Source organism: Mustela erminea, chromosome X (genome assembly GCF_009829155.1).
Source record: "Mustela erminea isolate mMusErm1 chromosome X, mMusErm1.Pri, whole genome shotgun sequence".
NCBI classification, from domain to species: Eukaryota; Metazoa; Chordata; class Mammalia; order Carnivora; family Mustelidae; genus Mustela; species Mustela erminea.
The window spans coordinates 85,829,540-85,842,674 of NC_045635.1; the positions used below are offsets into that span (position 1 = coordinate 85,829,540).

At 48.2% G+C, this 13,135-nt stretch overlaps 2 protein-coding genes across 2 annotated transcripts; one reads left to right on the plus strand and one right to left on the minus strand.

Moving 5' to 3' along the window:
• Nucleotides 1–5,921: 5,921 nt before the first annotated feature.
• Nucleotides 5,922–6,338, minus strand: LOC116583404 (histone H2B type W-T-like). The gene has a single exon (XM_032331510.1). The coding sequence runs from the start codon at nt 6,336–6,338 to the stop codon at nt 5,922–5,924; it is 417 nt and encodes a 138-aa protein (XP_032187401.1).
• Nucleotides 6,339–7,100: 762 nt separating this feature from the next.
• On the plus strand, nt 7,101–7,517 carry LOC116583403 (histone H2B type W-T-like). Its single transcript, XM_032331509.1, has one exon. It carries the CDS (start codon nt 7,101–7,103, stop codon nt 7,515–7,517), a length of 417 nt encoding a protein of 138 aa, XP_032187400.1.
• The last annotated feature ends 5,618 nt before the right edge of the window (nt 7,518–13,135 follow it).

Sequence of the window (13,135 nt, forward strand, 5' to 3'; positions counted from 1 at the left end):
TCACCTGTGATTGCATACCCTTGAACGTGACATCACATCGGACAGTCAGAGAGGGAAATCCAGTGCCCTCTAAACTCCTTGGGACCTCGGTCAGAAAATCTTTCAAACATTCCACTTCGGTGTGCATTTTGTCTGCTGGTTTTCAACCTCAAGACAGTAACAGATCTTAGAAGACTCATGTTTTTATTGGAATACTTTATATTCCACGTCATTACCTTATTTCCGATAAGCAGTAAGTGGCATTGGATCAGGATGTGCTAGAAACCAGGATGCTCTGGAGACCCAGAGTCAACATGTCCACCTGTACTCTGGAAAACGTTCCCTGGGTACTTGAAAACTATGTGTATTCTGCTGCTTTCGGATGGAATATTCTGAACATATCTGCTAAACCCATCTGGTCCAGTGGGTCATTCAAAGCCATTGGCTCCTTGTTGATTTTCTGTTTAGACCACCTGTCCATTGATGTAACTCAGGCCTTAAGGTCCCCTACTACTATTGTGCTATTATCGATTAGTTCCTTTGTGCTTGTTATTCACTGTTTTTATGTATTTGGGTGCTCCCACGTTGGGTGCATAAATATTTATAATTCTTATAGCTTCTTCTTGGAGTATCCTCTTTATTACTATATAGTGTCCTTCTTCGTCTCTTGTTAGAGTCCTTTTTTTTTTAAATTGTGTCATGTTAGTCACCATACAGCACACCATTGGATTTTGATGTAGCATTCCTGATTCATTATTGCAATGTAACACCCAGTGCTCGTCACAACACGCGGCCTCCTTAATACCCATCACTGGGTACCCCCATCCCCATACCCTCCTCCCCTCCAAACCCTCAGACTGTTTCCCAGAGTCCACAGTCTCTCATGGTTCGTGGCCCCCTCGGAATCCCCCCACCTTCAGTTTTCCCTTCCTTCCTCTAATGTCCTCCGTGCTATTCCTTATGTTCCACATATGACTGAAACCGTTAAGGTCCAGTTTGTCCCATACAACTATCGCTACTCTGGCTTTAGTTTGACATCCACGCGCATGATAGGTGTTGCTCCATCCTCTCACTTTCTTTCCAACCGTTGGTGTCTTTAGACCTAAAACAAGTCTCTTGTAGGCAGCATATAGATGGGTCTTTTTTTTTTTTTTTGATCCATCCTTCACCCTATGTCTTTTGATTGGAGCATTCAGTCCATTCACATTCAAAGTAATTATCGATAGATAATGTATTTATCACCATTTTATTAACTGTTCCGTGGTTGCTTCTGAAGATTTTCTCCGATCTTTTCTTGTCTTTCTCTCTTTCGTGTTTTGCTGATTTTCTTTAATGACATATTTGGGTCCCGTTCTCTTTATTCTTTGCCTATTTATTAGTGGTTTTTGATTCGTGGGTGCCTTTAAGTCTGTGTATAACCTCTTCTGCACAAAGCAGTCTATATTAAGTTGATGGTCACTTAAGATTGAACCCATTCTTGGCTCCTCTCCTCCTCATGTTTTGGTACATGTTGTTACATTTTAGTGTTTATTTATTTTTATTTTCATTTTTCGTAGTGAGGGAGAGAGTGGGGAGGGGAAGAGGGAGGAGGAGCGAGAGAGTCTGAAGTGGGCTCCACGCTGGCCATGGAGCCCAATGTGGGGCTGCCTCCCACAACGCCAAATCATGACCTGAGCCGAAATCAAGAGTCAGACACTCAACCGACTGAGCCACCCAGGCGCCCCCATGTTGTTACATTTTAAATCCTTGCATTTTGTGAATTCCTTGACTGGCTTTTTACCAGAATAGTCAATTTTTAGTGCTGTTGTGGGTTTTTTTTTCCCTACCTTGATACTGTCACTTTGGGTCTCTCGACTTTCCACACAGAGTCCCCTTTACTACTTCCTGCAGGGCCAGTTTAGTGGTCACAAACTCCTTTAGTTTTCGTTGGTCTGGAAACTCTCTATCTCTCCTTCAATTCTGAATGGCAGCCTTGCTGGAGAGAGTCTTCCTGGCAGCAGATTCTTGCCTTTCAGCTCTCTGCATGTATCATGCCACTGCCCTCCGGCTTGCAAAGTTTCTCTTGGAAAGTCTCCCGCTAGCCTTACGGGCTTTGGCATTCCCTTGTAAATTACTGTCTTCTTTTGTCTTTCTGCTTTTCAAATTTTCCTTTTCGCCCTATTTCGCTGATTTAATTCGAGTATTGTGGTCTGTTGATTTTTGTGGCAGTTCTCTGTGCCACCTGGATCTGGATGTTTGTTTCCGTCCCCAGTTTAGGGAAGTTTTCAGCTATTATTTCTCCAAATAAGCTTTCTGCCTCCTTTTCTCTCTTCTTCTTCTTCTGGGACTCCTAAAATGTGAATGTTATTACATCTGATGGACTCACTGGGTTCCCTAAGTCTATTCTCGTTTTGGGTAATTCTTTTTTTTTTTTTTAATCTCTATTGTTCGGCTTGATTCCTTTCCATTACTCTGTCTTCTAGATCACCAATTCATTCCTCTGCTTCTTCCATCCTGCTGTTCATTCCGTGAAACGTGTTTCTCATTTTGTTTACGGAGTCCTTTATCTCCGTTATGTTACCCCTTATCTCTGTGTTAAGGGTCTCACTCGTGTCTTCCACTCTTTTCTTAAGTTCAGTGAGTATCGTCACCGATCATTGCTTTAAATTCTCTCGCAGAGATGTTACTTGCATCTCTTTTGCTTAGATCTCTGGCCGTGGCCTGGTCCCGTTCTTTTGTGTGGGATAAAGTTCTCTGTCTCCTCATTTTGTCTGCTTCTCTGTGTCTGTTCCTGCATGTTACGGAAGCCAGCTACGTCTTCTGCTCTTGAAAGTCGTGACTTTGTGAAGAGGTCGTCCCAGAGTGCCCTGCAGTGCTGTGTCCCCTGTTGATCAGGACTTGTCACTTCAGGAGAGTATCCTATGTGTGTCGCTTGTGCCCTGCTCTTGTGTCTGAGTCGGTTTCCTTTCAAGGCAGTCATGTGCACTGACTCTCTGCCTGTTGTGGGCTGTGCTTGTTCTCTGTGGTGTTACCGGGACCCAGGGAGGCCAGCTCTGGGGACGGGGTGGGAGGGGCGCGCCCACCAGGGAACTTGGGAGCAAAATTTGCGTGGGGCCACTGGTCCTCTGCCGGATTCCCCCAAGTGCTGTGGTGGCTGGGCCTGTGTGTGGGGTTGGCCAGGGGCATGAAGCTGGATGTGGCTAGAGGCAGTGGCTGGGTACAGCTGGGCCCCACCCACAACAGTGGCTGTGGGTGCACGGCTGGGAGAGGCACCGCTGCTGGGCACGGTTCAGTGGCTGGGCAGGGAGGCAGCTGCACACCCGGTGGCTGGGTGGGGCATGCACAGCTATAACAAATTGTGCCTTGATACCCCCGCCCCCAGGGCTGAGGCCAACAGGCTTGGAGTGGACAAGTCCTCAGGAGAACTGGGGGGCATGGCACACTGCTAGCGGGTTAGGTAGCAAGTATCTGTGCAGTGCACAGACGGCCTTATGTTTATGCTGCGGGGCATGGGAGGAAAATGGCACCTGCAGCTCCTTCCTGCTCAGAGAAGTCCCCCCACCACGCTCCAAAATCAGTATGAACAGTTCTGTCTCCCGTTTGCCCCGGGCATCGTGTAAACTGCCATTTTTATGTTGCTTCTCCACACGGGCTGCTCTCTCTTTAAGGGTGGCGACCCAGCTGTCACTCTCCCTCCTGGCTTGCTCAGCTTGCTGAGACAGCTGACTTTCAGAGCTCCAGGCTCCGACACCCACTGGTTATACAAACTCATGGTATTCAGACCCTCTAGTTCCCACAGCCGAACGGTATGGGTATTAGTCTCCTCCGTGTGAGTTCCCTGGTGCGAGCGCCCATTTCTCTGCCCTCCCCACATGTTCCTGCAGGGAGCCTCTCTCCACATTTCTGACCTTCCGAAGCTTTCAGATGCAGCTTCCTCCCTATATTTAGCTGTGGGGTTCGTTCTTCCAGTCGTTGGGCTGCTCTCTGGTTTATTGACTTGTTGTGGGTGATAACTAATTGTAAACGTGGGACAGGGTGAGCTCAGTCTCCTCCTACTCTGCCATCTTCCCAAGCTCCTCTGGATTCCCATTCTTAAAACGACTTTTTAAGTAAAACGATATGTATGAGACCAATGTGCATGAATAACTTTGAAAAACCTCTGTAAGTCATGTGGATAGAAAGGGCATTTTGAACTGGCAGCAATTAGCATGACGGAAATTAAGAGACTTTGTGAAACAGAATGTAATTTTTCTAAATGGTCCATAGGCCTTTCTCTGAAAAAGCATATGGCTCTGAAAAGAGCCTGTGGCTTCAAAAATTTATTTTCTTATTTTCCCCATGTAAATGGCAATTTCTAGGGACCACCCACAGGGATTTACTGGCCCTTCATTTTACGGTAGCTTTCCTTGAGTATTTATGCAGCAGGCCCTCCATCCCTTTTCATATCCCTTTGGATTTATCTCTCTTCTGATGGACTCAAGAAAAGGTTGGAGTGCTGTCCATTACCTAGCGTTTGTCTCACCCTTTGGCTCAGAGTGACACCTTTCACAGGCTTCTACATTCAAGTCACAGGTTATTTCGAATTTATTTTAAATGTCCACATGGGATACATAGCAGACTTGAGGAAATAGTGGGTTTTAGTGCAACTCATAACAAATTTCAAAGCACCGAACCCCCCCCAACACCCCCACCCCGCCAGTGTGTTCTCTCTTCACAGATGTATAGGAAGCTAGAACTCAGTTAAATGCAAAGCACTCGGATAGTCACCAACTACCTTGAAATTCAGCATGTACCTATAGGAAAAGGAAACAAGAAAGGAAGGAAGAAAGAAGAAGGCAGGCAGGAAGGGAGGAAGAAAAGGAAAGGAAAAAGAAAAAGAAAAAAGCAAACCCAAGCCTAGCCCACGTACCAAGAAGAAAAAACACAATGGGTATTAAAGGGCATTACCATTATCTTAAGTCCCCCTACCCATCCAATCACCTGACGTAGAGGAAGGAGTCCTCTTAGTGCTCTTAATCGCCAAACAGCCTCCTCTTATTTTGATGCAAAGCAATAGGGACATGTCCCACTGTGACATGGGCATGTTTGCCCTTCAACCACCCCAGTTCAAAGCAAGAGCTTCAGCAGAAGTCCACAGGCAGACAGACACCACCACCACCTTCCCCCTCAATCTCTAGGCGGTGCCCCGTGTCACAGGAAGGCTGTTATTGGTTCAGCTATGGTCACCCCACCACCCTTTGGGCCAATGGTCGTGGATCCTGTGCCACCAGATGCTTCTTGGCTGCTTCTAGCGGAGGCTGGTAGCACAGCGGCTCTCATTGGAGAACCCCGTCATCCATGCTTAATTGCAGTTCAGGAAGACTTTTGTGTCAAAAGGGAAAGATGACAGAAGCAGGTTAAATTCAAAAGAAGTAAAGTAGGACTATCAGAAGGTCAGGAGCTTGAGTAGGGCATGAGTCTAGATTGAGTTTTCTGCACAGTGTTTGGGTCCTCTTTTATGTAATTAACTGAATTAGGTTGAGGGGCTATGTTGAGCGAGTGTGAATGGGGTAAGTGTGAGTTCTGTATCTGCTACAGCCCTTCACTTGTTGCTATATCAAAAAATCTCGAGAGGACACTACTCTAGGCAAGTAGGAGAAGGAGAAGACAAAAGGCAAGTAAAATTACTGTGGACCCAGCTGTGACAGTAAAGAGTCCTGAAGGGGCTGACCTGAAGGAACGGGCCGTTCAGGAAAGTGACGAAATGTGATAGGGTCAAGGAAAATCATAACAGACCGCACCACACACATATATTAAAGTGGACTTGCTCACGGTGAAAAGGGCTTTAAGAATGGGCAGAATGGCCCAGGCCGAAACGCCAGAGTAGGTGGCACTCTGCAGAGTTACAGGTCTTTCTGGGCCAAGTGAGGTGGCTCTGAAAAGAGCCTTTGGTTTGCGAGGTGGTCAGGCGGTCCAGGGGCAGCTCATTCGCGTCTGTTGAACCTGATGACAGCCTTGGTGGCCTCGGACGCGGCGTGCTTGCCAATCTCCCCGGGCAGCAGCAGGCGCACGGCTGTCTGGATCTCCCCCGAGGTGATGGTGGAGCGCTGGGTGGAGCGGGCCAGGCGAGACGCCTCGTCGACGATGCGCTCGAACATGTCCTTGACGAACGAATCCATGACGCTCACGGCCTGCTGCGAGAGGCTCAGGCCCTCGTGAACTTGCTTCAGAACCCTGGGGAAGTAGGTGGCAAAGCTGTCGGGGCAGCGGCCACCACGGCGGCCACGGCGGCGCCCGCGGCGCCTTGGCTGCTCCTGCTTTGGACTCTTCGGGTCCGCTGCCATGGGCTCCTCGGTGCCCAGGCTCTCCTCAGAAGAGGTCTCACAGCCAGGTTCAGCCATGTGGGGCTCGCCTTCCCGACAGCTCAGAAGGAAGGGCACTGGCAGCGGTTTGCGAGGCGCTGGTTCACTTATAGTCGCCGCGTTTCCTGACGTCACTCGCAAGCCCTATCTGATTGGACTAAATGAAATCCCAGGAAGCTGGTCACTGAGCCAAGTCTCCTCAGATCTGATCCAGGCCCTCGAGCTTGACTTCTCCTCAGTCTGTGTGGGAATCAGACATTCTGGATGATGATGTAGTTTACCTCCAGAGGTGGGGTTACGATCCAGGGTTATGAAATCCAGCACAATTTTTGGCTCTCACTGAGTAAACGATACCTTCACCCGGAATGTTCAACATTTTTCTGGTGCCCATCATGAGAAATTTAGAGGCTGCCTGATTACCACACGGACTGAGGAGATGTCAAGTATCAGAAGTAAAGGTTTAGTTTACTTCAGATTTCCAAATTTGAAACATTTTTTTCTTTTTAGAATGTGAGAGAGAAAAAGACAGAGGGAAGGGGGAGTGGCAAAGACAGAGGGAAAGATTCCCAAGCAGGCTCCAATCTCAGCGCAGAGCCCAAAATTGACGCGATGTCAAGCTCGAGGGCCTGGATCAGATCTGAGGAGACTTGGCTCAGTGACCAGCTTCCTGGGATTTCATTTAGTCCAATCAGATAGGGCTTGCGAGTGACGTCAGGAAACGCGGCGACTATAAGTGAACCAGCGCCTCGCAAACCGCTGCCAGTGCCCTTCCTTCTGAGCTGTCGGGAAGGCGAGCCCCACATGGCTGAACCTGGCTGTGAGACCTCTTCTGAGGAGAGCCTGGGCACCGAGGAGCCCATGGCAGCGGACCCGAAGAGTCCAAAGCAGGAGCAGCCAAGGCGCCGCGGGCGCCGCCGTGGCCGCCGTGGTGGCCGCTGCCCCGACAGCTTTGCCACCTACTTCCCCAGGGTTCTGAAGCAAGTTCACGAGGGCCTGAGCCTCTCGCAGCAGGCCGTGAGCGTCATGGATTCGTTCGTCAAGGACATGTTCGAGCGCATCGTCGACGAGGCGTCTCGCCTGGCCCGCTCCACCCAGCGCTCCACCATCACCTCGGGGGAGATCCAGACAGCCGTGCGCCTGCTGCTGCCCGGGGAGATTGGCAAGCACGCCGCGTCCGAGGCCACCAAGGCTGTCATCAGGTTCAACAGACGCGAATGAGCTGCCCCTGGACCGCCTGACCACCTCGCAAACCAAAGGCTCTTTTCAGAGCCACCTCACTTGGCCCAGAAAGACCTGTAACTCTGCAGAGTGCCACCTACTCTGGCGTTTCGGCCTGGGCCATTCTGCCCATTCTTAAAGCCCTTTTCACCGTGAGCAAGTCCACTTTAATATATGTGTGTGGTGCGGTCTGTTATGATTTTCCTTGACCCTATCACATTTCGTCACTTTCCTGAACGGCCCGTTCCTTCAGGTCAGCCCCTTCAGGACTCTTTACTGTCACAGCTGGGTCCACAGTAATTTTACTTGCCTTTTGTCTTCTCCTTCTCCTACTTGCCTAGAGTAGTGTCCTCTCGAGATTTTTTGATATAGCAACAAGTGAAGGGCTGTAGCAGATACAGAACTCACACTTACCCCATTCACACTCGCTCAACATAGCCCCTCAACCTAATTCAGTTAATTACATAAAAGAGGACCCAAACACTGTGCAGAAAACTCAATCTAGACTCATGCCCTACTCAAGCTCCTGACCTTCTGATAGTCCTACTTTACTTCTTTTGAATTTAACCTGCTTCTGTCATCTTTCCCTTTTGACACAAAAGTCTTCCTGAACTGCAATTAAGCATGGATGACGGGGTTCTCCAATGAGAGCCGCTGTGCTACCAGCCTCCGCTAGAAGCAGCCAAGAAGCATCTGGTGGCACAGGATCCACGACCATTGGCCCAAAGGGTGGTGGGGTGACCATAGCTGAACCAATAACAGCCTTCCTGTGACACGGGGCACCGCCTAGAGATTGAGGGGGAAGGTGGTGGTGGTGTCTGTCTGCCTGTGGACTTCTGCTGAAGCTCTTGCTTTGAACTGGGGTGGTTGAAGGGCAAACATGCCCATGTCACAGTGGGACATGTCCCTATTGCTTTGCATCAAAATAAGAGGAGGCTGTTTGGCGATTAAGAGCACTAAGAGGACTCCTTCCTCTACGTCAGGTGATTGGATGGGTAGGGGGACTTAAGATAATGGTAATGCCCTTTAATACCCATTGTGTTTTTTCTTCTTGGTACGTGGGCTAGGCTTGGGTTTGCTTTTTTCTTTTTCTTTTTCCTTTCCTTTTCTTCCTCCCTTCCTGCCTGCCTTCTTCTTTCTTCCTTCCTTTCTTGTTTCCTTTTCCTATAGGTACATGCTGAATTTCAAGGTAGTTGGTGACTATCCGAGTGCTTTGCATTTAACTGAGTTCTAGCTTCCTATACATCTGTGAAGAGAGAACACACTGGCGGGGTGGGGGTGTTGGGGGGGGTTCGGTGCTTTGAAATTTGTTATGAGTTGCACTAAAACCCACTATTTCCTCAAGTCTGCTATGTATCCCATGTGGACATTTAAAATAAATTCGAAATAACCTGTGACTTGAATGTAGAAGCCTGTGAAAGGTGTCACTCTGAGCCAAAGGGTGAGACAAACGCTAGGTAATGGACAGCACTCCAACCTTTTCTTGAGTCCATCAGAAGAGAGATAAATCCAAAGGGATATGAAAAGGGATGGAGGGCCTGCTGCATAAATACTCAAGGAAAGCTACCGTAAAATGAAGGGCCAGTAAATCCCTGTGGGTGGTCCCTAGAAATTGCCATTTACATGGGGAAAATAAGAAAATAAATTTTTGAAGCCACAGGCTCTTTTCAGAGCCATATGCTTTTTCAGAGAAAGGCCTATGGACCATTTAGAAAAATTACATTCTGTTTCACAAAGTCTCTTAATTTCCGTCATGCTAATTGCTGCCAGTTCAAAATGCCCTTTCTATCCACATGACTTACAGAGGTTTTTCAAAGTTATTCATGCACATTGGTCTCATACATATCGTTTTACTTAAAAAGTCGTTTTAAGAATGGGAATCCAGAGGAGCTTGGGAAGATGGCAGAGTAGGAGGAGACTGAGCTCACCCTGTCCCACGTTTACAATTAGTTATCACCCACAACAAGTCAATAAACCAGAGAGCAGCCCAACGACTGGAAGAACGAACCCCACAGCTAAATATAGGGAGGAAGCTGCATCTGAAAGCTTCGGAAGGTCAGAAATGTGGAGAGAGGCTCCCTGCAGGAACATGTGGGGAGGGCAGAGAAATGGGCGCTCGCACCAGGGAACTCACACGGAGGAGACTAATACCCATACCGTTCGGCTGTGGGAACTAGAGGGTCTGAATACCATGAGTTTGTATAACCAGTGGGTGTCGGAGCCTGGAGCTCTGAAAGTCAGCTGTCTCAGCAAGCTGAGCAAGCCAGGAGGGAGAGTGACAGCTGGGTCGCCACCCTTAAAGAGAGAGCAGCCCGTGTGGAGAAGCAACATAAAAATGGCAGTTTACACGATGCCCGGGGCAAACGGGAGACAGAACTGTTCATACTGATTTTGGAGCGTGGTGGGGGGACTTCTCTGAGCAGGAAGGAGCTGCAGGTGCCATTTTCCTCCCATGCCCCGCAGCATAAACATAAGGCCGTCTGTGCACTGCACAGATACTTGCTACCTAACCCGCTAGCAGTGTGCCATGCCCCCCAGTTCTCCTGAGGACTTGTCCACTCCAAGCCTGTTGGCCTCAGCCCTGGGGGCGGGGGTATCAAGGCACAATTTGTTATAGCTGTGCATGCCCCACCCAGCCACCGGGTGTGCAGCTGCCTCCCTGCCCAGCCACTGAACCGTGCCCAGCAGCGGTGCCTCTCCCAGCCGTGCACCCACAGCCACTGTTGTGGGTGGGGCCCAGCTGTACCCAGCCACTGCCTCTAGCCACATCCAGCTTCATGCCCCTGGCCAACCCCACACACAGGCCCAGCCACCACAGCACTTGGGGGAATCCGGCAGAGGACCAGTGGCCCCACGCAAATTTTGCTCCCAAGTTCCCTGGTGGGCGCGCCCCTCCCACCCCGTCCCCAGAGCTGGCCTCCCTGGGTCCCGGTAACACCACAGAGAACAAGCACAGCCCACAACAGGCAGAGAGTCAGTGCACATGACTGCCTTGAAAGGAAACCGACTCAGACACAAGAGCAGGGCACAAGCGACACACATAGGATACTCTCCTGAAGTGACAAGTCCTGATCAACAGGGGACACAGCACTGCAGGGCACTCTGGGACGACCTCTTCACAAAGTCACGACTTTCAAGAGCAGAAGACGTAGCTGGCTTCCGTAACATGCAGGAACAGACACAGAGAAGCAGACAAAATGAGGAGACAGAGAACTTTATCCCACACAAAAGAACGGGACCAGGCCACGGCCAGAGATCTAAGCAAAAGAGATGCAAGTAACATCTCTGCGAGAGAATTTAAAGCAATGATCGGTGACGATACTCACTGAACTTAAGAAAAGAGTGGAAGACACGAGTGAGACCCTTAACACAGAGATAAGGGGTAACATAACGGAGATAAAGGACTCCGTAAACAAAATGAGAAACACGTTTCACGGAATGAACAGCAGGATGGAAGAAGCAGAGGAATGAATTGGTGATCTAGAAGACAGAGTAATGGAAAGGAATCAAGCCGAACAATAGAGATTAAAAAAAAAAAAAAAGAATTACCCAAAACGAGAATAGACTTAGGGAACCCAGTGAGTCCATCAGATGTAATAACATTCACATTTTAGGAGTCCCAGAAGAAGAAGAAGAGAGAAAAGGAGGCAGAAAGCTTATTTGGAGAAATAATAGCTGAAAACTTCCCTAAACTGGGGACGGAAACAAACATCCAGATCCAGGTGGCACAGAGAACTGCCACAAAAATCAACAGACCACAATACTCGAATTAAATCAGCGAAATAGGGCGAAAAGGAAAATTTGAAAAGCAGAAAGACAAAAGAAGACAGTAATTTACAAGGGAATGCCAAAGCCCGTAAGGCTAGCGGGAGACTTTCCAAGAGAAACTTTGCAAGCCGGAGGGCAGTGGCATGATACATGCAGAGAGCTGAAAGGCAAGAATCTGCTGCCAGGAAGACTCTCTCCAGCAAGGCTGCCATTCAGAATTGAAGGAGAGATAGAGAGTTTCCAGACCAACGAAAACTAAAGGAGTTTGTGACCACTAAACTGGCCCTGCAGGAAGTAGTAAAGGGGACTCTGTGTGGAAAGTCGAGAGACCCAAAGTGACAGTATCAAGGTAGGGAAAAAAAAACCCACAACAGCACTAAAAATTGACTATTCTGGTAAAAAGCCAGTCAAGGAATTCACAAAATGCAAGGATTTAAAATGTAACAACATGGGGGCGCCTGGGTGGCTCAGTCGGTTGAGTGTCTGACTCTTGATTTCGGCTCAGGTCATGATTTGGCGTTGTGGGAGGCAGCCCCACATTGGGCTCCATGGCCAGCGTGGAGCCCACTTCAGACTCTCTCGCTCCTCCTCCCTCTTCCCCTCCCCACTCTCTCCCTCACTACGAAAAATGAAAATAAAAATAAATAAACACTAAAATGTAACAACATGTACCAAAACATGAGGAGGAGAGGAGCCAAGAATGGGTTCAATCTTAAGTGACCATCAACTTAATATAGACTGCTTTGTGCAGAAGAGGTTATACACAGACTTAAAGGCACCCACGAATCAAAAACCACTAATAAATAGGCAAAGAATAAAGAGAACGGGACCCAAATATGTCATTAAAGAAAATCAGCAAAACACGAAAGAGAGAAAGACAAGAAAAGATCGGAGAAAATCTTCAGAAGCAACCACGGAACAGTTAATAAAATGGTGATAAATACATTATCTATCGATAATTACTTTGAATGTGAATGGACTGAATGCTCCAATCAAAAGACATAGGGTGAAGGATGGATCAAAAAAAAAAAAAAAAGACCCATCTATATGCTGCCTACAAGAGACTTGTTTTAGGTCTAAAGACACCAACGGTTGGAAAGAAAGTGAGAGGATGGAGCAACACCTATCATGCGCGTGGATGTCAAACTAAAGCCAGAGTAGCGATAGTTGTATGGGACAAACTGGACCTTAACGGTTTCAGTCATATGTGGAACATAAGGAATAGCACGGAGGACATTAGAGGAAGGAAGGGAAAACTGAAGGTGGGGGGATTCCGAGGGGGCCACGAACCATGAGAGACTGTGGACTCTGGGAAACAGTCTGAGGGTTTGGAGGGGAGGAGGGTATGGGGATGGGGGTACCCAGTGATGGGTATTAAGGAGGCCGCGTGTTGTGACGAGCACTGGGTGTTACATTGCAATAATGAATCAGGAATGCTACATCAAAATCCAATGGTGTGCTGTATGGTGACTAACATGACACAATTTAAAAAAAAAAGGACTCTAACAAGAGACGAAGAAGGACACTATATAGTAATAAAGAGGATACTCCAAGAAGAAGCTATAAGAATTATAAATATTTATGCACCCAACGTGGGAGCACCCAAATACATAAAAACAGTGAATAACAAGCACAAAGGAACTAATCGATAATAGCACAATAGTAGTAGGGGACCTTAAGGCCTGAGTTACATCAATGGACAGGTGGTCTAAACAGAAAATCAACAAGGAGCCAATGGCTTTGAATGACCCACTGGACCAGATGGGTTTAGCAGATATGTTCAGAATATTCCATCCGAAAGCAGCAGAATACACATAGTTTTCAAGTACCCAGGGAACGTTTTCCAGAGT